The sequence below is a fragment of the Knufia obscura genome (assembly GCF_036327395.1).
Source record: "Knufia obscura strain CCFEE 5817 isolate CBS 148926 chromosome Unknown scaffold_6, whole genome shotgun sequence".
Taxonomy (NCBI): Eukaryota; Fungi; Ascomycota; class Eurotiomycetes; order Chaetothyriales; family Trichomeriaceae; genus Knufia; species Knufia obscura.
In genome coordinates, this window is record NW_027042692.1 from 1,615,643 (window position 1) to 1,642,389 (window position 26,747).

The following is a 26,747-nucleotide window of genomic DNA, read 5'->3' on the forward strand; positions in this document are numbered from 1 at the left end:
CTTGTTACTCGTCATCTCCTACTACCCTCAGACACCACAGTCCGCTTTGTCCAGGGCTCAGGTGGGTAATGGAAAGTTATGGACATGTGAGAAGAAGGAGTCGCCGTAAGTACAACAAATGGTTTGCTCTGTGTGAAGTGTAATCAGTACTGACAAAGAGTGCAGGTTCGAGAAGACAACTTCAGTTTCCCCTTCACGACATCACCATCGCCATGCCGCCAGTCTTCCTACCGCCTCTCCTTGCACCTAATCCTCTCGCAGGCGTGCCCTACTACAGGACTTCGGAAAACGCATCTCAGCCTATCGCATATCCATCACGCCCGCCTACTGTCTCGTCACCACCAATCCAGGTAAGCTCAGTGGCACCAAATCCATAGCAGGAAACAAGATTAATATTGATATAGATCGCTGGTAACATGCTTGGCGCTAGAGCCCGAGCAGCAGAGTACAACGCAGCGAAGGCCGCTACCGCCAGACAACAAGCAAACCAAGACGAAGACGATCAGAAAATCCCCAAGCCAGCACCCATCTCACTTGGCGCGTTTACCAGAAATGCTTTTGCCAACCGCAACAAAGGTACTAAGACCTTCAAACCATTGATACTGTCTGAAGAGGAGGAAAGAAGAAGCACGAGCAGCGTCGACCAAGCAAGCGACATTCTCAACTCTCCCTCACCTCAACCAGACACAACCGACCCTCCCCGCGCTTCCTCTGTACCAGTTCCTCGTTCACTAGGCGGCGGTGCTCCTGCTCAGGACGAAAGGACCATACAAACTCCACATAGATATAGAGAACCTCACGCGCCAACAATGACCACCAGAACCATGTTTCCAGAAGATGGCTATGGCTTTCCACCTCACGGTCTGGCTCTACCTCCACAGTACCTCTCAACCTCGTTTCATCCTTCCTCTGTCATGCAACAACCGATAATGCAAACCCCACCAGCGGGATGGTATATGCCTCATGACTACTACGCCGTGCAACAGCCATACCACGATGCAGCCATGCCTCCTATGACACCTCTGCCGGACCATCGTCCAGCTACTCGTCCGAAATTGCAGCACTCTGAGTCCACTGAGGCCAGCCATCAGGGAGAACCACAGCAAAAGTCATCTTCAGAGCACACACCTGCAGAGCCACCGAAGACACCACCCAAGGTCCAAGGTCAGAGACTGTTTGTGTTCGGCCCTGATGACGTTACTCCGACCAAGATGGAGATGAAGCAGCAAGCTCGTGAGAAGTACTTCGCAGAGCATGGTGACATCTTGCCAACCCCCACCACTGGAATGGCAGACCGATCTGTCAGTACACCCGAACCACTGGAGATTGCTGATGAGGATGAGTTGGTGCGCTACCTGAAGATCACTGGTCAAGCTCGATCTATGCCACGGCGAAAAGCCTCGGCCAACATCGAAGATCTGTTGATCCACCGCAGCTCTATTGCTCCAAGTAGTCGACGTGTGAACAGAGTTGATTCACCTTGGGATTTGGAGCCAACAGACAAGCGTGGTATGCCTGTCTTGCAGGGTAAGACTGAAGCCGACTGGCCTTACCTTGGCCAAGGCCAGAACTATGAGAGCAAAGCCGTCGACATTGACGCCACACCCACCAAGAAGACCGCAGACAGTAACAACAGCAATAGACAGGATGTCACTACCGACATCAAGCAGATACTGGAAAGCATGCGGGCCAAACAAGAATCGCCAGTCAAGATTCGTCCGCCTCCAGGGCTGGAGCATGCCCAAGCACAAAACACCAAGTTGCGGGAGCTGCAGTCGGAGCAGATCACCAATATCAACTTCCCGATGGTTGATATGAACAGCGCCGAGTGGCTTGACGTTCGAATGCCGACAGCAGCCGAGCGAGATCAGATGCGTCGGATCTGTCATGCCGTGAGGAATTGGTCAGTCTCAGACAAGCACCGAGAACCTGACAACACCAGGTATGGTGTTGGGCGAGAGAACCTTCAGAAATGGATTCAAGTCAAGGTGCATGATATCGAGAGCAGACATGGACGAGTCGAGGAGTTGGCTGGAGAGATGCAGCGAAAGTGGGAATACGGCGGCTCGTTTCGATCTGCCACGATGAGTAAGAGGGATGCTGAGAAGCACGCGGGCACGGTAAAAGCAGTGGGCGGGATGATGACAGCTCTCAGTATGCAATTGGAGGATGATACAGGGTCGTCTCAGCGAGGATCGCGACCATATGGTCAAGCACCAGAGTATGCCATTGAGAGAAGTGTTGGCCTAGGCAGATCGTCGAGCTTGTTTGAGACAGATGAAGATGCAAGCATAGCGGCTCCGCCTCGATTGGCTAGGGACCCACGGTTCCGCCCTCAACTCACTGATGGGATGAAGCTTACAGTCGAGGAGGGTAGGATTCCGCGGATGTTCGCTAGGAGGGCAATGTGAAGGAGGGGTGGGCTAGAGCTGCCCAGAGGCTTGAACATGCTACTGATACCTCGGGACATGCGTATAAGCTTCATAGAGTGTTCGTACCAAAAGGTATTGCTTGTAGACCAAATATCTAGCTACTACCAAAAGATACAATTCCCGGAAGGTGCTCATCACCGGAGCCACGCAGCAGAACATGTGCCTGAGCGGCGTTAAGGTTCGGGGTTATGTAAGCAGATTTATGGCGAGATTTGCTTGGTGGCGAGCCTTTTTGGGACTCGTGACGACCGCGATTCGCGCTAGGTATGAACTGCGGTCTATGACACGCTTGAGAGCATGGCAAATAATCCCATTTCTGCTGATTCTATCGCTCGCTGATTCCTTGTCCTGTTCGGTCTTGCCATCTGTTCCTCGTCGACACCTCAGGACTGGATCAGACTTGACAGCCGCCTCTTCTCACACACCGCGCAGGCGGCAGCATTCATCATGGCCGCGAGCTTCCTTCGGCCCAATTTGATACGCCAGTCAAGAACAGCCTACCAGTGTGCGATATGTACCTCGAGGAGAGCAACATTACTTGCAGCTCGACAAAGACCACAGTATACATCTAAGCTGTTACGGCCGCCGATATCGAGAAGTTATGCAACAGTAAATCCAGGCGACCCGAAGCCACCGAAAGATCCCAAGGACGAGAACAAGAAGGAGAAGGATCTGAAGCCAGAACCAGAGTCGAACAAGGATGTCGAGCAGCCTAAGGAATCAGTAGAGCAGAAGGGAGCACAGAACGCAAAGGCGGAATCTAGCTCTGAGGAGGCGAAAGACTCGACGCATCCAGGTTTCGTTGCCTTGAACGAGCAGGAGACAAAGGCCATTACAGATGTGGCCAACATGATCAAGAATGGCCTGCCCAAGTCGCAGTCCGAAGCTGTCGACGAGGCAGTCCACGTCATGAAGAAGGGTGGCATTCCACACGAGCTACGGGACATTCTCGAAGAACGCAAGAAGAATCCTACCAAGCGGTTAGATCTGGCCACCACAGTCAAGCTCGTCGGCATCTTTACTAAGATGTCCCGCATGACCGCCCAGCAAATAAGAGACGAGTACGGTGACGGCAAAGTCTCGAGCAAGAGCAGCAAGACAGATGGCAAGGAAGAGCCCAAGATCTTCGAGCAGTCAAACAAGGAGGATTCTGGTCGGGAGAAGTCGAGGGGTCAGAAGAGCAGCGGTCCTCGAGCCTTTGAGCTCAAGCTTGACACTGGCACCATACTGATCTCTGCCTTCTTGTCATATTACCTCTACCGCAGTCTATTCCCAGGCGAAGCATCACGAGACATCACATGGCAAGAGTTCAGGACTACATTCTTCGACAAGGGTCTCGTCGACAAGCTGACTGTCATCAACCGCAACAAGGTCCGAGTTGAGCTTCACCGTGAGGCTGTGGCGAATCTGTACCCAGAGTCACCCGCTTCTAGACAGAACTTCTACTACTACTTCTCTATCGGATCTGTTGAGAGCTTCGAGCGGAAGCTGGACGAGGCACATGACGAGCTGGAGATTCCACAAAACGAGAGGATACCTGTGGCATATGCAGATGAAGTACCGCTATCAGCTGCCATTCTGTCCTTCGGTCCGACAATACTGATCATCGGTGCTCTGTTCTACATGTCACGCCGGGCAGCATCAGGCGGCGGTGGCCAGAGCGGTATCTTCGGTATTGGCAAGTCACGAGCCAAGAAGTTCAACCACGAGACAGATATCAAAACCAAGTTCAGCGACGTCGCTGGTATGGATGAGGCCAAGGTCGAAATTATGGAGTTCGTCTCCTTCTTGAAAGACCCAGGCAGGTTCCAGGCACTTGGTGCAAAGATTCCCCGAGGTGCTATTCTGTCTGGTCCACCAGGTACGGGTAAGACACTGCTCGCTAAAGCCACAGCCGGCGAGTCAGGTGTTCCCTTCTTCTCAGTTTCTGGTTCCGAGTTCGTCGAGATGTTCGTCGGTGTCGGTCCATCACGGGTACGAGATCTCTTCGCCAATGCCAGGAAACAAACACCCTGCATCATCTTCATCGATGAAATCGATGCAATCGGTAAGTCGCGTGCCAAATCGAACTTCGGCGGCGGCAACGACGAGCGAGAGTCGACACTAAACCAGATCCTCACCGAAATGGACGGCTTCAACACATCCGAACAGGTCGTCGTGCTCGCCGGTACCAATAGACCCGACGTCCTCGACAAGGCCCTGATGCGACCAGGTCGATTCGACAGACACATCTCAATCGACAGACCAACCATGGATGGCCGAAAACAAATCTTCCAAGTCCATCTCAAGAAGATCGTGACAAACGAAGACATCGAGCATCTCACTGGTCGTCTATCAGCTCTCACGCCCGGTTTCTCCGGCGCCGACATCGCAAACTGCTGCAATGAGGCCGCACTCATCGCCGCACGAGCCAACGCCAAATCCGTCCTCATGACACACTTCGAGCAAGCCATCGAGCGTGTCATCGGTGGTCTGGAGAAGAAATCCGTGGTGTTGAACGCAGAAGAGAAGAAGACGGTCGCGTACCATGAAGCCGGCCACGCAATCTGCGGTTGGTACTTCAAGTACGCGGATCCCCTACTCAAGGTATCCATCATCCCACGAGGTCAGGGCGCGCTCGGCTACGCACAATATCTACCAGCTGGTGGAAACGACGTCTACCTCATGAACGTAAAGCAACTCATGGACCGCATGGCAATGACCCTCGGCGGCCGCGTCTCCGAGGAAATCTGGTTCGATACCGTGACGAGTGGTGCATCCGATGACTTCAACAAAGTCACACGTATGGCCACCGCAATGGTGACGGAATGGGGCATGTCGAATAAAATCGGGTACTTGAACTACAAAGACGACGAGCAGAAACTGCATAAACCTTTCTCCGAAGAAACAGCGCGCAACATCGATCAGGAGGTCAGGCGCATCGTCGACGAGGCGTATAAACAGTGTAAGGATCTGTTGACGGAGAAGAAGAGCGAGGTGCAGGCTATTGCGGAGGAGTTGTTGAAGAAGGAGATGTTGGTTAGGGATGATCTTGTGAGGATATTGGGGCCACGGCCGTTTGAGGATCCGGGCGAGTTTAGTAAGTACTTTTCTGGGGAGGGGGGAAGAGTGCGCCGCCGCCGCCGCCTACAGAGAGTGGTGATCCTGCGGGACCGGAGTTGCCGAGTCCTGCGTTCAGGCGGGTTGATGGTGGGGAGGCACGGCTGTGAGGGCTGCGATCATCTCGTCTTCTCGCGCGGCATTGTATTTGGTGCGGCATGCGTGGCATAGCGGCGGCGTTCTTCTGGTGGCGAGTTGATTAGTATGGTATCTAGAGTACCTGCCCTACCCTGAGCAGGATCTGTGTGATGATAGCTTTTCTTTATTGTGTATATACCTTGAATGCTATCAGGCAGAAATAGTCGCTACTTTCCCAAGACCTATCCTACAGATCAAGCCCGTTCTCCAACCAATTGGCGTACTGCGACACCAGGCGCGAAGACACTATATCATGAATGCTCCTGCTGTACAAGGCTTATAGCGTATGATACGATGGCCTTACAGTGGATCCTTCATTCGTGTACGAATACTCTATACTAATTTTCAGTTCTCGTCACACTTCTCGCCGTGTCGAAGTAATAATGCTGCCAATGAGAGAGCAGTGTATAGCCGTGCCGAGGCCCCAGGTGTATTATCTTCGTACTGTACCTGGCCTTGCTGGCTTGAGATGTCCTGCTCATCGTGTTACCTGTGGGATACCCACGTGTAAAGTGCAGGTTCCGTTCTGCTGCTACAGCTTTCAACCTGGACGAGTTGAGAGCCGAACAACGGCCGAAGCGGTTTGAAGGTACTTTAAGCAAGGCACCGTCTATGAGTGAGCGTTCAACACGAAGTCGTAGCTGATACTGTTTACTGAGAGTAAGCGCAATTAATACTCTGAGTAAGGCGGGTGCAACATCAACAGAAGAGGATGTACGGCTCCTAGAGACCGTAGCGTGGACGGTGCAATGCAGGTATCGGGAAGGCGGCATTAGACGCATGGAAGACGCAACCGATGCTGGGGAGCTATGCCGCTGACTTGCATCGAGGAAGGTACGGGCCACAGACTAGATAGATAGACAGGCTGGATGTTGAATGGTAGCGGAGGTGCGTCTAAGGAGATCTGGCAGAGGGAGGCACGACTCGTTGTTCGAGCAGGAGGTCAAGATGAAAAGCGCGGCTGGAGAGTCAGCTGTGCGCGGGAATGTACGGCTTGATCTGTAGGGGAGAGACGGCTGTTGGTAGGGTAGAGCATCTGACCTGATCTGCTTTGGGCATATTGTACAGTGGTAATAGCTCGGCAATTGTTTCGAGGACCGAGCAAGGACGTAGAGTGAACGGGTGTAGTAATGTATTGCATTGTCGTGTATGACAGTTCCCCACGGAGACAACGGGTAGGGGCGATTCACACATGAATGACCCAGGCTAGGCTAGAACTTTACCTCTTCTCCCGCCTCCTTACACGGATCTTGTCCCGCATCGGCGCAACATTAAACGGTCCAACCCACATCCGCCCAGGCCGAGCCGGTAAATACTCAAAGTCGTAGTTCCGAATGATATACGCGAACAACATCTTCATCTGATCTGCGGCGAAGAATCGTCCTGGACAGGCGAACCGGCCGTGGCCGAAGGATGTGGAGAGTGGGGATGTGGCTGTGAGTGAGTCTCTGATATTGCTGTTGGTTGGGGAAGGGTTTTCGGTCGTTGCACCTTCATGTCTTTCTGCGAACCTGAAGGGTTTGTATGTTGTTGGACCATCGTAGTTCGCGGGATCGGAGTGGATTGCCACGGATGGAATGGCGACTGTGCAGCCCTCCGGGAGATACGTCTTGCTGAGTGGGGTTGTTAGACCGCCCTTGGCGAGGACGTACCGTCCACTTCCGAATGCGACGACTGGTGCGAGGCGGAGGGATTCTTTGAGGCAGCTGTCGAGTTTGTGGAGCTTGTTGACGGCGCGTTTGGACCAGGTGTTGTTATGCGCGGCGAAGGTGTCGTTGGTTTCGTTGCGGAGGACGGATAATATTGAGGCGGAATTTGGCTGGGAAATGATGTCGTAGAGGGCGTCTGTGGCGCTGTTGGATATTGGGTACATTGTGACGAATTGGAGGATTATCATGCGTTGCGTTATGATGTGGGGTTTGAGGTCGTAGGGGTTGTTGGATTTGAGGGCTGCTTCGATGAGCCATTGGAGGAAGTCGTTGCGGGGTTGCGAGGGCTTTTCGGGATCTGAGTGGTGGATGTTCAGCTCTGCAAGACGTCGTTCGACTTCTGGTTTGATTATGTTCGAGATGGTTCTCCGATGATATTGGTTGTATATGGTTATTAACGGGCTGACCAGCGGTCGAAGAGGCTGCGGAACATGACGGATTGCGATAGAACAAGGGAACAGTGTCGCAGAGTATGAGAGGGCACTGTGAATGAGCTTCTCGTTCCTGCAAAGTTGTGGTCCGACGTAGGCACGATTGCTGGTTCGGGCGATGATGCCAAGGAGCGTGGTGAATGGGTTGACCTCCTTCCATTCTTGCGTATCGATGCCCCATGCTTCATCAACGGCAGTCGAAAGCTCGTCGAAGATATCGGAAGTCAGAGCTGATAAGTTCTTGGTCAAGTCTCGAGTGATGATACCCCTCACAGTGGGAGCGTGAACCATGAACGGCTCTCCGATCGTGGCTTCCGCTTGAAGCTCATTATTGAGGTTTACTGTGTCGCTCACAGCGCTGTCGGTCTGCTCGAAGAGCCATTCGGATTCATTGGGTGGGATGACTACATGGTCTCCAAGTGCTGATGGGACGAAACATGCTTGTCCTTGACTCCAATACTGGGAATTCTTAGCTCATTTCTGGTGATTGATATGACGAGCACATACCTTTTCAGCAATAGTCATATAGTTCGACCTCAGGTAGAGTACATTGGTGAACCTGCATTTGATCAATGCCCACCATGACCGACTACCAGTGCCAGCCCAAGGTAGATGGTGGTATTTGCGGGCCGTTCGATGTGCTTCAAAGGCAATGTAGCAGAGCAAGGAAAGTATGACAGCTGGAAAGATATAGGTTAGAGAGAGGAGCGCCATCTTGAATAACAGAGTGGAAGGATGGCAGTATTCTTTTGAGCAGTACTGTCGCTTAGTCCTGGATGGAATGGGGAGGGGGACACCAGTACTTATGACAGTTGTGCCATGGATGTCAGCATTCTGCTCTTTTCTTCATAATCGACTGATCGAGATATGATGACCGGGTGGACTGAGCCGGGCGCTTGCAGACTCACTACACCTGTCTGTTTGGTTCTCTGCCAGGCATCGGCCTAGTGAAAGCCCAGGATCAACTCAAATCCTGCAATAATGGCCGCCATGGCAGCCATGCATCGGAAGTGCATCGTTATCCATTGCAACATGAGTGTGGCGTGCGTATGTCTCGGCGCTGATGCTGTTGGCCAGGTTCGCAGATAGCGCACGACGGGTGAATATTCAACCGCTCATGCAGGGCGTACGCGCGCGTTAGCTGTGAAAGTTCGCTAGTCAATGAATACAACCTCGATCGATTGCCGGAATATCAGAGAGTGACTTCATCGTAGATCTCACGTACAGCAGAGCCTCCACTGCAGTGCCGCACGACTAGCGGCGCAAGCATGGAATTGCGGAGTTCGAAACACGAACAGCAGCTTCGACTCTCGCGCCAGTACGTAGTCCAGCCTCGCCACGATACCACGCTCAACTAGACATCCTCTTTCGTCCTTGTGCATAGTCAAAAGACGTCTAACTCGAGCCCCAAGCCCCGAGTGAGAAGCCATGGCGGTGTCATCGTGCAGCTCAACCATAGACATCTTGCGTCGACGCGCTTCGATGGACAGTCACATAAGACATCCACTATTAAGGGCCAGCGGACGCGGATTTCATATACCTTGCCGCCAGGAGTAGCATTATCGTTAGCGATAGTGGCAGTAGACGAACAGAACTTGGCGTTCCAAGATGGTCAGCGCTTGTTGGCACGAATTGGAAGGCTGCTGCGACGAGTGAGTGCCACGATGCTAGTGAGGTATCTCGATCCAGACTTCGAAGGAGAGGACGAGAGGGGGCATTGGTATGACGTCTGGTGTATTGTGTCTCTGTCGATCTTGTCGCTGGGTCATTTCTGGGTCAGATAGACGCCATGCTAAATGCGCAGCCATATAGTGGCCGCAATGTCGGGTCTCGGCATAAGTCAGCATCTGCCCTCCAGCTGCTGGAGGCTTTCTTCCGACATGTTTGACGATCGGCCAGGCCTATAAAAGCCTTGACCGCTGCATTGAGTGCCTTCAATAAAATTCAGCCATGATGACGACTTCAACGACAACGACAATGGCGACCTCGACATGGACGATGACCCAGACAATGAGGCTTCGGTCTCTCCGGGCAGATCTGAGCAGAGCAGAAATATGCACATCGCTCTCTGGCCAGTCCTTTCTTCTCCCGGACTTTGACAAAATCCACCACGATTGGCCAGTCTCTGTGAGCCCTCACCTCGACTGGCTAAGGGACCAGTCTAGCTTCCGAATACAACATCTGCTGTCCCAAACGTCGTCATTCCAGTACAAGGATGTAAATCGGAAAAGGCGTGAACTTGAAACTCTTGACCCCGGCTTTTTCGCCTCAACGTGGTGGCCCAAAGCCTCTCGGGAAGAACTTCTCACCATGACTTATTGCCTGCTCTGGCTCTTCATGTGGGACGATGAGATCGACAGCAGGGATGCCAGTCTTGGGAGCGATTTCGAAGGGGCTCAACGGTACCGAAAGACGACTTTGGCTTACGTCGCCAAGGCTCTCAATATGATGGATGACGCTCCAATACCTGATCTCTCTGCAACCACGAACGTCTTGATCACTGGATTTTCCGATATCGCAAATGCTGTCTCTTCGAAGGACAAACAGCAGCGCCGGAGGTTGTACAAGGAGGTTGAGTACTTGGTTCAATCGACTGAGGTCGAACAGGCACGGCGAAGTGAGGTCAGTCTTCCAACACTGGAGGAGTATATCGAAACTCGAATGGGAACGAGCGCGGTTCGCGTGTTGTGCGTCCTGTTCGATATCCTCACTGGTCCCTCTTTCGACTCCTCGCCTTGTTTCACTTCCAGCAAAAGATCATCCCACACCTCATCACAGTGCCTCGAAATCATGACCAACCAGACAAATCTGCTTATCTCTATCACCAATGACATTTTGTCGGTGAAAAAGGAGGTGGCAGTCGGTGCGCCGGATAGCATAATCCCGATACTATGGCTCGAATCTAGGAAATTGGCCGAGGCATTGGTTCGGGCGGTGGGACTGTTGGAGAAGGCAAGGCGCGTCTTTGATGAGGCTGAGCAGAAAATGCTTAGGAGTTGTTGGAATGAAATGGCCATTGGAGAAATCATAGGAGCTTTGCAATACGTTGAAGCATTGAAGACGAGTTGTACTGGCAACGTGGCCTGGAGCATGCGCTCTAGAAGGTATGGGTTGAGCTCACTGGCTGGTCAGCGCGAGAAGGTAATTGTTCTCTAATGGAAGCGCTGTTGTTGCATGTGCCGGAGAAGTGTTCAGTGGTGCGAGGGTTTTTCGTGCTAGGGAACCAGGCAAAGATGTCGCCCACGGTAGATGGAAAGGGTAGCTTAGATCTCGTTATCACTGCCTACCGAGGGAGAGGCTCACCAGGGGCCTCGTGATCATGACTCAGGCCATCAGTGCACGCGTTCAAACCTATCCTGTCAGTAGGCATCTGGAAGTAATCCACTCTCCAACCAGGTTCGGTCCGCACTCTGTCCTAATAGTTAACGTGAGAGCGCAAAGCAAGCAGTACGTCGGAGTCACTCAGATACGACTGGTGACGAGGAGGAAGGCATTGCCCATGCATTTCGAGGTCTCTTACTCGACTCACTTGGGTGAGGCTCAAATTTGACAGTCATCCTCTACCCGTTTTGGTTGAGGAGTAGCACCATCTTCTAGACTGAGTCGTTGAGTACCGCAGAGTGGATAGATAGCATGGACGAGAACATAACGTCTCTGAGTACACTGCTGCTACAGTAACATGCGTAAGTCAAGGTTCACAGGAGAATCTTCAAGTAGCGAAGAGAAAAATCAAGAGGCTGGTCGATCGCGTTTCAGCTTCCGGAGTCGATCTCCGAGGCTAAAGATCCTGGATCGGGGCATCTCGAAGCCTATCGATTGGCTGATGTATAAGCTTCGGCTAGGCACTTCCCAGCCCAGTGGTGTCGCCCGTTGACCCTGCAGCATGCATGTGTTGCCATGCATATCCCGCCATTCGACTTCTGACGACAATGTTTTGATGGCAACCAGCCCTCGATATTCGAGGTTCATAAAATCCTGAGGCAGGACCTTAGCGTCTGGAGGTCGCACAGACTCCTACTAACCGTTATAGCGACCGTGCCTTCACTCTCAGTCCTCGGCGTACGTCAAAAGCACACACTTGATCGACAGCGACAGTCACAAAGCCATAGCACCGCAGCATCCGACCATACACAGTCAGATTGAACTGCACTACCATTGCGAACAGTGCACGAGCCGCTCGAGTATAGCATTTATCAGTCAGCAGTCATTATTGGCTACCACGTTCGGCACACGAAACAGAGAGCCTCGACAGCGGAACAAAGGTGCTCGTGGGATCCACCTGCCGCTTCGCATCGAAACAGGCCATCAAGGGCAAGAACGATCAACCCTTGCCTCGAAAAGCGAGATCGTGCAAACAGATTCAGTGTTTCGGTTGAGAATGCTAGAGCCTCCTTCAACAGCATCATGTACAAAGCTCAACCTAGATGACAACAGCATTCCAAGGTTACCACCTCCCGCTTCTTCACGCGGTCACAGCCGGTCTAGAACATCACTCGATATCCCTCCACTATACTCCAGAAGTCCGTCGCACTCGCCGACCCGCTCTTCCACTTTCCTCCCATTCTTCAGCTCCTCCAGATCACCTTCTCCGAGACGAGCAGCAACGCCAGGAGATGCAGCAGAGTTCACGATAGACGAAGAAGCAGAGGAGCACACACAAAGAAGACAGAGACCAGGAAAGGTCGAGAGGATCACCAGCTGGTTCGAGGGCTCTTCGGAGCCAGTCAATATCGGCCTAATAACTTCTCCAACTAAGGAGCAGGAGGAGTCCGAGGTAATGGAGACTATGTTCTCTGGTAGTCGAGAAGGAAGTCAAGAGGCTGTGCCCACCACAAACACGGCTACTCAGAGACCGGTGATGCAGTCTGCCAACAACTCCACTTCGAGATTTAGCTTCTTCAGAAGACCTTCCGTGGCACCAGTGAGACCGCACCAAGATGAACTTGAGAGCCTGAGCATAAGGGATACTCTATTTCCAGATGGTCACCCAGACGAGTTCTCTCCAGCTGCCTTCAAGAATTTACAACAAAATGCCGAAGGTGCATTGAAGATGTTTCAGCAAGCATACAGAGAGAGCATGCTGGCCATGCGCAGAGCTGTATCTGAGAAGAACATTCAAGCAGATGAGCTTGAAGCATCACAAACACGAAATGAGCATCTAAAAGCGCAGCTGCTCGAAATAGCAGATCGAGCAGCCGACCAAGAGAAGCTCATATCTTCCTTACAAGCCGAGAACGAGCAAATGAAGGCCAATGAGGCAGCACTGCGAAGCATTCGGGTCATCACGGATCACACCTCTGCAGACCGATTGGAGTCGGCCACAGGTACTCAGAGACAATCGAGACGAAACAGATCCTCGGATGTCTCTTACACAGAGTCAATCGACAGCGCAAGCACCGACCTCAGCACAGCAGCTTCTGTCTTTTCACACGACGGAAACAACGACAACGACCTCCGCTCACCAGGTACCTCAGTCGGCTGCCCATCGCCTATCGTCAAACACGCACGCGTTGTAACACCTCATATCCATCAACACTCCCAAGCTGAACATCTGCGGTCAATGACCACGAATGTTATGGTCGCAGTGCCTGAGTGCCAGAAGTGCCACGGGCAGCGCAGCGATGAGGCCTGGGAGATCCTAGGAGTGATGAAGGCTGAGAGTGCGGCGCTGAAAGAACGAGTTCAGGTGCTCGAGAAGGCGAATGAGAGTGCCATGGATCTCCTGACATGGATGCCAAATGATCTTTCGGACGTCTCGTCCAGATGTAGTGCCGCGCTATCGGGGCGAAGCAGTCTTGCAGCGATGGATGCTGAATTGATGAGGGAGGACCCTAGTATGAAAGGGTGTATTGTATGAGAAGAAGACCAAGGACACGACTGGACGACTGGAGGCGCTTCCACGGCTCCGATGGAAGAGAAATATACGGTCAACAATAGAGGTAAGGCGTTCTATACCCACGGCGCAACGGACACGAGGAGGAGAGCCCGAAAGGACAATAGGAGGGAGATCTGAAGTGATTTTGATGGTATCGACTTTCTTTCTGCCATATACCCTATACGACGAGCTCATGAGCCGGAATGGGGTTTACAAGAGAGTAGTGTACATCAGTACTATCTGTAAGATACCCAATATGATTCAGATTTGGTTCTTGGTCAACTTTTGAACCGACGTGACTTCGACTTGGCCATATCACGCAATGATAGGAGCTTTTTGGGAGGTGTTACTCGCAGCCGCGATCATTTTGTTCTTGAATGGTACCGCCGTGCGAGTCTCTGAGTAGGATCTACCGAACGACGCCAGACTAATGCGTACTAATGCAGGTCAAGCAAAAAGGTTGACAGACGATGCTATCGCTTGCATGGATGGATGCTGACAACGTGGCAGCGGAGTTGAAAGGTAGGTGAGAAAGCTCGAGCTTGATTCTGGGGAATACTGGACAAAATATTTCGTGAACTTCCATCCCAGCCGCTGAAGCTGTACAATCGATTGTGTTGCTTTTCAGTCCAGGAAGTCATCATTGACCATGAGAACCACAATCTTCACACTGGCCGCAGCATGCGGTGCATTCATCGCACCAGCACTGTGCTCACCGACCTGGAAATCCTGGCAGCCATGCCCGTCCATCTCATCCGAGATTATGACCGATTTTACCACCACGAATCAAACACGAACCTTCGTCGAAAACATGTTCTCGGCCGTAGCGCTTGACAATTTCGGACAGTCGTTCGCTCAGGTATTGAGCGATGAACTAACCTGGACTGTAACTGGATCGAGTCCGATTGCAGGGACGTATTATCCCAAGAGTGTATATATTTCGCAGGTGAGTCCTTGCGTCCTGAGCTTCAAGCGAGGCAAACAGTGGTTTCGTTGCTTTGTATTGAGTTAGTCCACAGCAGCCTGTCAATTAACCAGATTTCAGGTCCTCACTCCTCTCCGTGGAGTCCTCAACTCTCTGCCCGTCCCCATTGTCGATCACATCGTGGTGGATGGGTACTGGACGACAGTCACCTGGCACAGTGAGGGTGTCTCCGGTAAGAACGGTGCAGACTATGATATGAATTATGCTTGGGTTATGCGGGCTCAGCCTGAGGGCTCCGCTGGTGAGCTGAAGATTGTCGAAGTGATTGGCTTTTATGATGGGCAGAAGGTTTCGAATGTGTTTGAGGGGTATGATCTGGCTGCTTTGAGGGATGGGACTGCGTAGTCAGTACTGAGCTGGGAATGATAGGAATGGGGATGGTTCTGGTGGTGGTTGTATCGGCTGGACACGGCGGCTTCGTTGGTAGAAAAAGTTGGTCTGACAAGACGTACGACGGGCATGTGATCCAGGGTGAGGGAGTATAGGGAGATGGCGGAGTCCTGTAGCGTTAGGTGTGGTGAGCTGGGCGAGCGCCATGATCCAAGATCGTTCGCGCATGTTCGTACACTACCGTCCATGCCGCCCGTCTCTTGAAAATGGCACCGTGAAGATTGAGGCCCCTGTTCAGTCGACATCAGTCATAGAATTAGCATAGTTGCCACGAACCAGCATTTGGATGCGATTCCGGGCGGATCTGGCAGTCGTAGTGACAGTCAACGTGTGAGCAGTCGAGCAGTAAAGACTCAGGGCTTCCGTTGAGAACATCAGAAAAAGTACATCAGGGACCCAGACCCTTTGAAGTCGTCAATCATCGTTTTAAGGATTGCAACCGTGATGTCTCTTATCGTCGTCCTGCTTGACCACAGCCAGAGATGAAGTATCGACTTGTTCAAGTGCAGAGCCAGAAGATTGCGCATGTCCAATAAGGTTAAGCTCGCTGAAGAGAGTTCCGAATCCTCGTGTTCGAGTCGTTTCCTGCCGCGAAACACGTATCTATCTCAAATACGCGTATTCCAACCCCCGAAGTCGTCTTCCGAGTGGCTCTCCCAGCATTTCCTACCCACTTTCGCGGCGCTTTCACCGTATTTGATCCGATCGCGTGGCAAAGGCGCCTTGGAAAACGTTGCCATGGCTCGCTCCGGCTATGCTGAACCTTCTGTGATTCGTTCCCACTCACAACTTTTGGACATCCGGAGAACACTCTTTGCTCAACGCGTTGAGTCGAAGATGCAAGCTTTTTTTTTGATTCTTGCGACGAAGAACGTGGCTGACGACCGTGCGGTCATGGTGCTTTTATCGACGTGCAATACGAGTGTTCCATTTGCACGCGCGGCGATTCTCAATCCTCGGTGTATCTCGAAACGTGGTTACCTAAATGTGAAGGGATATATTGTTCTTTTAGATGGTGCTACCATTCCTCACTCGTCAACTTCACTGTACATGAATCACTGCTGTCTGCCAAGGTCCTCTCCTTTGTCTAATTGATCGCCATTGCAAGTGACTGAACAAGTCATCCATTTTCCACACTGCTGCACAATTGGTCTACCAGGACAATTAGGACGAAAATACACTCTGAGCACACTACCTCGATTCAAGCGCGAGACATATCACATCGGCACACCTACGGTCATCATTTTCCGCCATGGCAGTCATGCCAGCGCTTTTCTCCCGACAAGACGCCTCCTCGGGAGAAAACGATGCCTGGGCCGGCTTCGAGCTATGGCACTACACACCGTCATTGGCAGCCGCCATTATCTTCATCATTCTCTTCGTCATCCTCACTGCCTATCACAGCTTTCTCCTCGTCCGCCGACGGACATGGTTCTGCGTCCCCTTCGTGGTAGGAGGTCTCTTCGAAATCATCGGCTACATCGGTCGCGCAATTGCACACAGCGACAAAGAAGGCGTCCCTGCCTATACCATTCAAGCTCTCGGCCTCCTCCTGGCGCCCATCCTATTCGCCGCATCCATCTACATGATTCTCGGCCGCATCATCCGAGTTGTCCAGGGCGAAGAATATTCGATCATTCGCGTCAATTGGCTTACCAAGATATTCGTCACGGGGGATGTCATCTGCTTCTGTGTCCAGGCTGCTGGTGGTGGGATGCTCGCTGTTGCCACTACTCAGGCGGAGATTGATCGCGACAACAACATTGTTCTGGGTGGTTTGATCCTGCAGATCTTGGTCTTCGTTGTGTTTCTGATCACAGCAATTCTGTTTCTGCTTCGGATGCAGCGACGACCGACTGCTGCTGCGCTTGATGGGCCGTTAGGAGAGCGTGGTGCGGCCAGCGGACGATTTGGACGGCTGACGTGGAAGAAGCTTATGATCGGGCTGTACGCTTCTAGTGTCCTAATTACGCTGCGAAATGTTTTCCGAGTCATCGAATATGCTATGGGGTGGGATGGCTATTTGCTTACAAGAGAGTGGCCATTGTATATCTTCGATGGCGTTTTGATGGTATTTGTCTTGGTGGTCTGCATTATGTGGTACCACCCAGAGATCTCGAAGGGCAACAAGAAATACGCCAGTGCTAACAGAGGATATGAAGCACATAATCTTGAAGGTGGTGATGGGATGGTCTCGGGTCAGAGGGAGGTGGACGCTACTAAGCACGGGAACAGTAGCACTCGACCTTGGTCGTGATAGCTACCCTGAACTATGTGTGGGTAGTGGGAAAAGGACAACGGTACGGGCGTACAATGAATCATGCCCATACTGCAGGAGAGATACCGGCAACAGCAAGGGTCTTTGAGTGTCGGCATGATGTTTGGCATAGCAGCGGCGTTTTTGAGGAATAGAGGTTTGAGCATCGGATAGGAGTAAGGTGAGGTACTAGTAGATTGAGGAGCATTCACCCCTGTACGGGATCATCTGTGACACAAAGGCATAGAAGTATAGAAATTACAGAGCCGACCTCAGAGTCGACCTCAGAGTCGACCTCACAAGGATTTGGCGCCTTACACCAGACTTCTGGAGCACACAGCACGCGTTGACTCCCGAACTTTCTCAGTCGCTTTGTAAAAAAGCCATAACTCTGAGACGTCATGCCAGTAGCGAGGCGTTCCTTCCGTAGTAGGCATAGTAGTAAGCAACATTCGTCGTGGGGCAATCGCTGACCGGTTATGTCAAGTGTGCTAACCTTGATTGGTCGCTTGCCTGGAATGTTCTGCCTTCATTGTCCTTGGGCGTCCTTAATATGTCAATATGTCTCGACGCACAGTCGGAAGGCGCTCCTTTCAGGCTGCTCGTGCCGCAACGTCCGTATCGTGCTTTCTGTCCTGATCAGGTCAATTCGATGAAAGCGTGCATGACGAGCAGCTACGCCTGGGCGTGCAGACCGAATGCTGAAACAGGCAAATTTCGCGCCCGCCCGGTCGCATGATCCACTTCTATTTTCTATCTATTTCACCACGTTGCTTCTCACATGGCGACCAACTCAACCTGCAATCAGCCTTGCAAAAGATCAAAGGCTTCCACATCTGCCTATCATACCACATTCGAGCGATACTTGCGGTACGCTATAGGACGAAATACTGGGCATATCAGAGTCTATGGAGCTCGCATTCGCATCAGGACTGGCTGTGGAAGCTCTATGTTTTCACATCATTGGCTAACAGCTCGGGCTAGTCTCTCAGCCCACAGCGTCGGCGTCCAGCTGTTCGGTTGTTAGAGCGCCCTACGAGCATCGAACCAATCATTGCCTGCAACGCGGGCACTTGTCGTGCCTCTTCCGACACTAAGGTACAAGAAACAGGGACCAAAGCTTGAATGTCGCGGGTTCTCGCTGCTGGCCTGAGAGTCTCGCTGCCTATGTTTCTGAGCTTTGACGAACACGATCTTTTTACCATGTGTAACGGCTGGAATTTTCTGTTCCGATGTTAGCTCTTGGAGGTACAGCATAAGTCTACTAGTGCGCAGGTAATACAGATATTCATTGAGATGTTGACACTTGAAGCATGAGCGAAAAGATCTCGACCAGGCGACACATCGTCTGTGTTGATACCCCTAATGCAAGTAATCCTTTGTCAGGCGCCTCAAATTCCAAGAATGCCAGCACTATCTCGAGAATCGCATCCATCGTGAGGTCTGGACAATTTATCGATGGCAATGGCCGAGTCACAGTTCAGACAGTGCAGTACTATCAGCCTATCCCACAGGCCACAGGCAAGGAAGCCTCTGGCAAATGGAGGAGTAAAGCAGTGTCACCATTCGAACAACGGATACAAGATGTGGTGTTAGATCTCGTCCAGAAGTTGGAAGACCCTGCTGATGAGATCTTCCTGTTTGGCGCAGGCTACGGGGCAACCACTGTTCTTGCCGTTGCTGGGATACTGCATCACATGGGCATACCAAAGCCTGGATACGTGGCCGACTTCCCTGAGCTGTACATGAATGTATTGGAGCTAATAGAAGCACGGCGGCAGGATGATAGTCAGAAAGGGCACAAAGCCTTGACATATCTGCGAGCTCGTACCGACGGCGTGCCTAACATCAGGTTTGTTGGCATATTCCAGGCAGTGACGACCAATGGGTGGGATAAGCCGCATGACACATCTGTCGTACCTTCAATCAGGAACTTTCGGCATGCGATGGCGCTCAACGAGATTGGCGAAGGTAATGACATCAGTCTACCTGGGACTCCTACTCCTAGAGAAATGGAGGGAAGGACTTTCATTCAAGCATGGTTTCTTGGCTTCTACACGAACGTGTTAGGTGGCAACACCCAGGACGGGCTGGCACTATATCCTCTGCAATGGATCCTCATAGAGGCTATGCTGCAGGGACTTTGTGTCTCTTTCGACGTGCAAGATCAGCGCGGTGCATCAATGGAGAACCCACTTGCATTGGCTTTCCCTCAGTATGCTGGAGGTATGCCAGATTTGAGTGGATCCGAAAAGATACAATGGCAAATTCGGTACGTCAACAATATCCAAGTCAGCATGTTCGATCTACAGAGCTTGCACGCGCCCAAGAACAACGCCGAAGAGGCATTGCATGCAATACACTTCCAGAACGAGGGACGCCCTGCGTTTACTATGCGGAAGAAGATCGAGCTGATAGGATGGAAGGAGGACCAACCATATGGCACGATAATTCACCCTTCGGTATTCTGCTTGCTGGACCGTAATCAATCATGGTACCAGCAGAAACGGTTCAAACGCTATGCGAAGCTTTTGGCAGATTTTGAAGCGAATTGTATGCGCGGAAATTCTGAGGAGATGCCGCCTTGGATGCAAGACTCGCAATTGCTCGCGAGTGGTGTCAAAGCTTTCCGTATATTGGTCTGTGGTAAGACCGGTGTTGGAAAGTCGACTTTGATCAACAAGGTCTTCGGTGTCGAGATGACTGAAGAGTCCAACACATACGCTCAGGGTAATCATGATATCAACCAAGCATTTGAGTCGCCCAACCATCCAGGCCTACTCATACACGACTCTCGAGGATGGCAAGCTGGCAGCGACCAGGAGCTTGACCTTATTGCACAGTTTCTGAGACACCGAGCATTTCAGAAAGATCCGGCAGAAGCGTTGCATGTTATCTGGTAAGACCCCTCGAGTAACCGCGCTTTCGTACTAATGGATCGTCTAGGTTCTGCGTCGATTCCGATGTCAGTCGAATCGAAGAAGCTGACAAGCGAACGTTCGAGACGATAGCACAATATTCGAACAATGTACCTGTGTTCGTGATCGGTACGAAGAAGGACAAGCTTGTTGCATATCGCAAGATGCAATTACTCGAGCAATACATGGAAAAGACAAATGACTACCAAGAATCCAATCGACTAGCTAATCTCGAAGCGGACAAATTGGCGCAAGAACAATTTGATGCGCTCCGAGACCAGCTTTCACAAATCAAGAGCTACAAGGCAGACGGCTACATTTGCATATCAAAGAGTAAGCTAAGCTTCATATCATTGCTTACACAGCTAACGATGAACAGACGATCCCACCGCCGTCAAAAACCTCCTCACCCAAACACTGGACATGATCGTCGACGAAAGAGTGCGTCTCTTCTGCGTAGCAGCACAAGTCGTAGACGTCGAACAAAAGATTGACTCGGCGATAACAGAATGCATGCGGCTTGGAACCCACGCGATCCGCACGGCGATGGTACCACTTCCGTTCTCGGGCGTGATAGGAACTCCAACGGTGTCTAGAATCATTTGTGAGCACGTTCTGCAGTGCTTTGGTTTTCCAAAGGCGATGCCCGATGAAGTCGAGGAGATCATGTCGAAGATTGTTATGGGGAATTTGAAGCAGTTTATGACTGTGTCGTTGACTCAGTTCATGGTTATTAGCGGTGCTTCGATTGGACTTGCGGTTGGGACGGTGGGTGTGGGTGCGTTGTTGGGGCTTGCGAGTTGCTTTTTGTCGACTCCACCGACTGCGCGGATGTTGCTGAAGTGTGCTTGTGATATGATTCTCATTCTCGAGCGATCGTTCCGGTACAGTGGTAAGTACGTTTCGACCAAGCAGATTGAGGATGCGGCGAGGCAGTACGTTACCATCAACACGACTACTTTTGGTGGCAAGGAGAAGAAACTGCAGGAGCACGTTCATGAAGAAGTCGACAAGATGATTCCATTGGCGAAAGTGGCAGTCGGCTTCCGCTTCAGCAAGTTGAGGACGGGTTTCGAGCACATCGTGTACAAGAACCGATTCGATCGACCCCCAGAGTACGAAGAGGGTGACCCATTCGCGGACAAAATGGCTGAGCTTGACGGTGGAACCACGTCTATGCCGGTCGAACTGTCGCCAGAGAGTGAAAGACGAGCGGAGATGCCTGGTACGTCAACAGTGTCAGAGCTTCCTGGCACTTCAGCAGCGGCATATCCTGCTGGTGTTATGGAACTGCCTGGCTCGATGCCATCTGAGACGACGCTTGTCGACAGGTCACGTACGCATCAGCAACGACCATCGGAGCTGAGCACTGTGTCGTCGCCAACCTTCACGGTGTCGAGTCCGGCAATGACATCTAGGACGACTTCGACGCCTTTGACCGAGCTGAGTGCGACGCCAAGTATCAAGGAGAACAAGCTGGAGAAAACAAAGAGTGAAGGATCGAATATCTTCTCGAGGGGCTGGAAATCGATGAAGAGGTCGAAGTCGAAGACGACGATGTAGGGCAAGGACTATGGATTCTTCTAGTACTCGAACTTCGAGGAAATAGCCATGGCGGCGGTCGGCAGGATGCGACGTCGATATTGATACCCATATAGCTCTGCTTAATGTCATGAAACTCCTGTGCGACTAGAGTCGTTCTGATCTACGACTCAATGCTGCAGGCTCAGAGTACTTACGTGTTTATAGGTAGCACGACCAAAGGTCGTTTTCCTGAGCCGGCGTTCTCCCCAAGCGTAGTGGGTTCGAAGCAACGATGTTGCTCCTGTCTTCGACCATGTGGGTCTTACAGCGGACTGGACGGCGGTGCATAGGATCCACTGGTACACAATGGAAACAGTCTTTACCATCCTGCTCACCCTAGACACAACCAGCACCAAGATGACCAAGTGGGGAACTGATAACAGTGGTAAATGGGTAGCAGACTTCCGACGCACGTACGACATCCCTACTTTCGATGCAACCGTACTCAATGATGCACTCACCTTAAACCAAGATTTCCGACCCACAGATGCTTTATTGTCCGATGTTCCAATCCAGATGCTACCGGCCCATACCCCTCGAGATTGTAAAATGGTTAACGTTCTAGCTGACAGGTACGCCGACTGCTGAGTAAATAACGCATGGAACACACAAGTAGTACGATGTGATGCTATAGACTCACAGGCAGCTGGTCCACAAGGTTGACCTCCGAGCAACGCTGTGGTGCGAGAACTTTCTTGTTTTCCCAACCGACCGTACTACCAAAGCATGATATATCTAATAACCACAATTTTGAGCATAAATCACCTGTTCAGCATCAGCGACAGATGACTACGAATCTGAGGACAGATGGCCGAGTTGGTTATGGCGTGAGGTTAAGGTCTACCTTAACATGTTGGCAACAATAGTTCCTCATGGGATTTTCCCGCCTGGGTTCGAGTCCCAGTCTGTTCAAAAATTCATTTTTGCTTGTTTCGAAGAGCTGGACTCAATCTTGCAGATTTTGGAGTCCACTTTTTGGAGACGGAGAATGTGTGCTGCGTTTGTCGTGCCAAGATGGACTTGAATAGCAGCAGCAGCGGAGTGGAAAGTGGAGCGACCTCGATGCAAGTCCGGCTTACCAAATCCTTCGCGGTCTTGCTGCGACAAGTACTTTTTGCGTGGATTTAAGGTCTGAAGCAATATCTATGCGCCGATAGAGCAGTCAAATGCGGTCAGTCAGGTGCACCGACTTGAATGGTATTGAGCATCTCCAACAGCCTGCCCCGAGCTATATGTGATACACATGGCTGTGGTCTTGTACCCTCGATTCTTCCTTTCCATGTCTTCTTTCTACTGCGTTTGATTCTATACATGCCACTCTAAATGCAGTACCATTCACCATCGGCCAGCCTGTCCTCAACCGCTACGAATAGCAGCTCCCTCTATGCCTTCCTCCTAGTATTAGCAAGTGATGACCTGTTGATCATCCGGGGAGGCCTGGTCGAGCACAAGGGGCAACCCCGTGGCCTGCAGTCTGCCACAACTGACTCGAATGCCAGGAACTGCGTCCGCGGTGACACAGATCGACTGACCAGTAGCTCAAATCACTTGCTTGATGAAGCGCCTTGAGCCTCATTGCTGGTCTCGAATTTTTGAGCAGAGTCAACGGGAGTACTCGTTTCACGCACGGTTTCCAAGTTACTGGATCGTAACTCAAAACTTCCAGCTTATCTCGCGATCTCTGTCTTGACCCACTTCTCCAAACCGCCCTTCGCAATAATCTCTTGCACATTCGGCGGCAACTCACCCACCTTCTCCGTCCATGTCTTTCCACCTTTGCCCTCAGTAACCTGAATCTGACTCTTTTTCACATCCCAGACTAACTTCCACCCCGTCCGTCTACTCAGCTGCTTCTCTGCTGGTGCAGTCGGACCAGGAACAGTCGAGTCGAGACTCTGCTGACCCTCGCTGTTGCCGAACGGCTCTGTGATCTCGTGTGTTGGCTCTTTTGGTGTTCCGCTGAAGGTCTCTCGAAGGCGCTTGATTAGTTTCGGCACCTCGAGGCCCATGAGTGCGTTGTTGATGCTGTTTCGGCTGAAGATGTTGCCGAAGCTTCCGGCCACGACGAGCGGGATCTGCTTAGCGAGGATAGCGGTGGCGGCTTGCTCTCGTGATGATCCACAGCCGAAGTTGAAGCCGGAGACAAGGATATCGCCTGATTTTGCCATGGACGAGAACTTAGGATCGTAATTCTCCATGCAGACTTCTGCCATTTTTTCGACAGGGACGTTATCTTGGTAGGTGTATTTGCCTGGGTAGATACCGTCTGTATTGATGTTATCCGCGTCGCAGAAGACAATTTCACCTTCGACTCGTTCTGGGAAGCCAGGGTAGACTTCTGTCGCTGCTGAAGAGGTCGATTCTTCCGCTTCTGATTCTGCTTCGCCAAAATCTTTCTCGGCTGACTCGATCATGCTGTCAAGCTGGCCAATAATCTTGTCAAGAGCTTCGTCAGCGGATATCATCCGTTCCTCCTCGGCGATACCATCTCCCTCGCCCTTGACAACACCAGTCCAACCTTCAGGCTTTTCGTACCAGCCTGGACCGCTGAGCTTGCCGTTCAGCGCACTTGCTGCGACGACTTCGGGACTGGCGAGGTATGCTTTGGCGTCTGTGCTGCCCATTCGACCTTTGAAGTTTCGGTTTGTGGCGCTGACACCGACTTCGCCGGGCTCGAGGAGACCTGTGCCGAGTCCGATACACGGTCCGCAGCCGGCCGGTAACGGTTGAGCTCCCGCATCGAGTAAAGCCTGCCAATCACCTGCATCTTCGGCGATTTGTTGTTCTGGTATTGAAGCTGCCGCAATATAGAATTTCACACCATCAGCAATCTTCGGGACATTGCCGCCGGTCTTTTCTGCTGCATCCTTGAACACCTTGGCTGCCGCTGCCAGATCTGAAGCTCTTGAGTTTGTGCATGAAACGAGATATGCTTTGTCGACCTTGATGTTCTGAGCTTCCAAGTCGACAAGAGGGGTCGCCACCTTGACGGAGTTAGGGCCAGAGACGTATGGTGACAGTGTGTTCAGGTCCAGGTATAGCTGCTTAGCATATTTTGCGCCCTTGTCTGCGACCAAGTTGTCCTCGAATAGCTCATCAATGCGAGCATGTGTGAAACGCGCATTGCCTGACCGGCCTTCGGAACTGTCGAGCGCAGCCATTGTTGCCTTGGACCGGAGCCATCCTTCCAGTAAACCATCTCTTGGGAACAGGCCACTTAGCGCACCCCATTCTGTAGTCATATTTGCGATGGTAAGTCTCGAATCGATTGGCAGACCGCGCATTGTCTCTTCTGAGCCAGTAAATTCGATGGCATGGTTCAATACATCGTCCTTGTCGAATAGGCCACAAAGCGCAACTATCACATCCTTTCCTGTCACTCCAGCCGGTAATGTACCCTTCAGCACGACGTTTGCGACAGGTGGAATCTGCCACCATGTTCGACCAGTAGCCCAAATGCTAGCAGCGTCCGTCCGCACGACCGGAGTTCCCAAACAACCAATACCGCCATACATGTTGGTATGCGAGTCGCTAGCCACCACAAGTGTTCCTGGCCATGCATAGCCCTCTTCAACCATGATCTGATGCCCGATACCTCTTCCAGCAGGGTAGAAATCTACACCTTGCTTCTGCGCAAACTCTTCTATTTGCCGATACTTGGTAAGGTTCTTCTCTGATTTATTCTGGACATCGTGGTCGAGTGTCATGACAACCTGTTTTGAATCATTGACTTTAGTCGCTCCTATTGACATGAATTTGAGGGCAACAGGCCATGAGTTGTCGTGGGTCATGCAGTGGTGTGGTGCGATGGTAACATAGTCGCCTGATCTGACGAACTTTCCTTCACCGAGGCCCACGGCATATTTCTGCACTATTTTCTCGGTCAGGGTTTGAGGCACTGGAGGTGAGGTCTTGAGGGAGTTGAGGATAGATGCCGAGGATGGGTCTTCAAGCTGGGAGTGGAACGCTTCGGGCACCGCTGACTTTGGTAATGAGGTAGTCAGTGTCCTTCGGCTATTGTGTTGCTCGAGGGCTATCGGAGTGAGTGATCTTATAGAACGAGTCGAAATGCATCTCGGGGCGAGCATTGATCTCACGCGCAAGCTGCGGAGGACAAATCGAGATGAAGAAGCCATGGTAATTGTCGTGGTTGCCCCTCAGATATACACCATATGGCCCTCCTGCCTCTCCCAGATAGATACCACAAGATTGATGCAAAAGCTATGAACCAGACGGAAAGAACGACTCTTGAACAAAATTATTGAAACCGCAAGCACGCGTAAGGAATCTGGCCAATTGTATTGAAGGCATTTTGACCGGCAGCCATGCCGCAAATCCCGACCTCGGCTGGCTGTAATGCCTGGCGCAGCAGATTTTGAGGCATTAATGTAACTCCGTGTAGTTGGCCATGGATCATCATCGTCGAGGTCTCAGGTTCGTGAGCTTGTTGCCATGTTCATCTATCGAACAGACAGTCTGGGAGTAATACACCAGCTGGCAGAAGTGGCTGGTGTTATCTGAAGCTGTCGCATCAATTCAAAGACCTTCGGGAACATTTCTCAGCAAAACAACGATGCCCGTGGATCTCGAACTGGCGTTCAGCTACCTCGACAATCGCTCTGAGCTTTCATCAACTTACTTCATAGGTCACCTACCATGAACGCAAGAGCCTGGTGAAGCAGGCAGGAGTATTGTGATCACGTCTGCTGCTAGGTCGTGAGGAAATGTCGCTGTGAGATGACAAGCTTGACATGGGTGATGCTGATGCCAAATCATCAGTGGCGTCTGTACTCCGAGATGCCGTAAACATGAAAGCCAGAAATACTCAGGCTGTAAGGCTGCAACATCTAGGCATACAGATCTGCACCTAATTACGGAAGCTTGCGCCTCTTGAGATCCTTCTCGTTTTGCTTTCTCGCTTGTTCCTGG

General features: G+C 51.6%; 8 protein-coding genes and 1 non-coding gene across 9 annotated transcripts; 7 read left to right on the forward strand and 2 right to left on the reverse strand.

Moving 5' to 3' along the window:
- Window positions 1-212: 212 nt before the first annotated feature.
- Window positions 213-2,411, forward strand: PMZ80_006090 (uncharacterized protein; the record flags this gene model as incomplete). Its single annotated transcript, XM_064874504.1, has 2 exons — window positions 213-350; window positions 405-2,411. 2 exons carry the CDS (start codon window positions 213-215, stop codon window positions 2,409-2,411), a joined length of 2,145 nt encoding a protein of 714 aa, XP_064730226.1.
- A 468-nt stretch (window positions 2,412-2,879) lies between these two features.
- Window positions 2,880-5,641, forward strand: AFG3 (AAA ATPase afg3; the record flags this gene model as incomplete). The annotated part of the gene is made up of 2 exons (XM_064874505.1): window positions 2,880-5,511; window positions 5,532-5,641. 2 exons carry the CDS (start codon window positions 2,880-2,882, stop codon window positions 5,639-5,641), a joined length of 2,742 nt encoding a protein of 913 aa, XP_064730227.1.
- A 1,247-nt stretch (window positions 5,642-6,888) lies between these two features.
- PMZ80_006092 (uncharacterized protein) lies at window positions 6,889-8,374 on the reverse strand (the record flags this gene model as incomplete). Its single annotated transcript, XM_064874506.1, has 2 exons — window positions 6,889-8,268; window positions 8,369-8,374. 2 exons carry the CDS (start codon window positions 8,372-8,374, stop codon window positions 6,889-6,891), a joined length of 1,386 nt encoding a protein of 461 aa, XP_064730228.1.
- A 3,114-nt stretch (window positions 8,375-11,488) lies between these two features.
- On the forward strand, window positions 11,489-13,666 carry PMZ80_006093 (uncharacterized protein; the record flags this gene model as incomplete). The annotated part of the gene is made up of 2 exons (XM_064874507.1): window positions 11,489-11,492; window positions 11,997-13,666. The coding sequence occupies 2 exons, from the start codon at window positions 11,489-11,491 to the stop codon at window positions 13,664-13,666; spliced, it is 1,674 nt and encodes a 557-aa protein (XP_064730229.1).
- Window positions 13,667-14,333: 667 nt separating this feature from the next.
- PMZ80_006094 (uncharacterized protein) lies at window positions 14,334-15,014 on the forward strand (the record flags this gene model as incomplete). Its single annotated transcript, XM_064874508.1, has 2 exons — window positions 14,334-14,630; window positions 14,730-15,014. 2 exons carry the CDS (start codon window positions 14,334-14,336, stop codon window positions 15,012-15,014), a joined length of 582 nt encoding a protein of 193 aa, XP_064730230.1.
- A 1,297-nt stretch (window positions 15,015-16,311) lies between these two features.
- Window positions 16,312-17,316, forward strand: PMZ80_006095 (uncharacterized protein; the record flags this gene model as incomplete). The annotated part of the gene is made up of 1 exon (XM_064874509.1): window positions 16,312-17,316. One exon carries the CDS (start codon window positions 16,312-16,314, stop codon window positions 17,314-17,316), a length of 1,005 nt encoding a protein of 334 aa, XP_064730231.1.
- Window positions 17,317-18,629: 1,313 nt separating this feature from the next.
- PMZ80_006096 (uncharacterized protein) lies at window positions 18,630-21,797 on the forward strand (the record flags this gene model as incomplete). The annotated part of the gene is made up of 3 exons (XM_064874510.1): window positions 18,630-20,215; window positions 20,263-20,567; window positions 20,614-21,797. The coding sequence occupies 3 exons, from the start codon at window positions 18,630-18,632 to the stop codon at window positions 21,795-21,797; spliced, it is 3,075 nt and encodes a 1,024-aa protein (XP_064730232.1).
- An 822-nt stretch (window positions 21,798-22,619) lies between these two features.
- PMZ80_006097 lies at window positions 22,620-22,730 on the forward strand. Its single transcript has one exon. It is a non-coding gene; the product is annotated as a tRNA-Leu (tRNA).
- A 755-nt stretch (window positions 22,731-23,485) lies between these two features.
- Window positions 23,486-25,954, reverse strand: LYS4 (mitochondrial Homoaconitase; the record flags this gene model as incomplete). The annotated part of the gene is made up of 1 exon (XM_064874511.1): window positions 23,486-25,954. The coding sequence occupies one exon, from the start codon at window positions 25,952-25,954 to the stop codon at window positions 23,486-23,488; it is 2,469 nt and encodes an 822-aa protein (XP_064730233.1).
- Window positions 25,955-26,747: the final 793 nt, after the last annotated feature.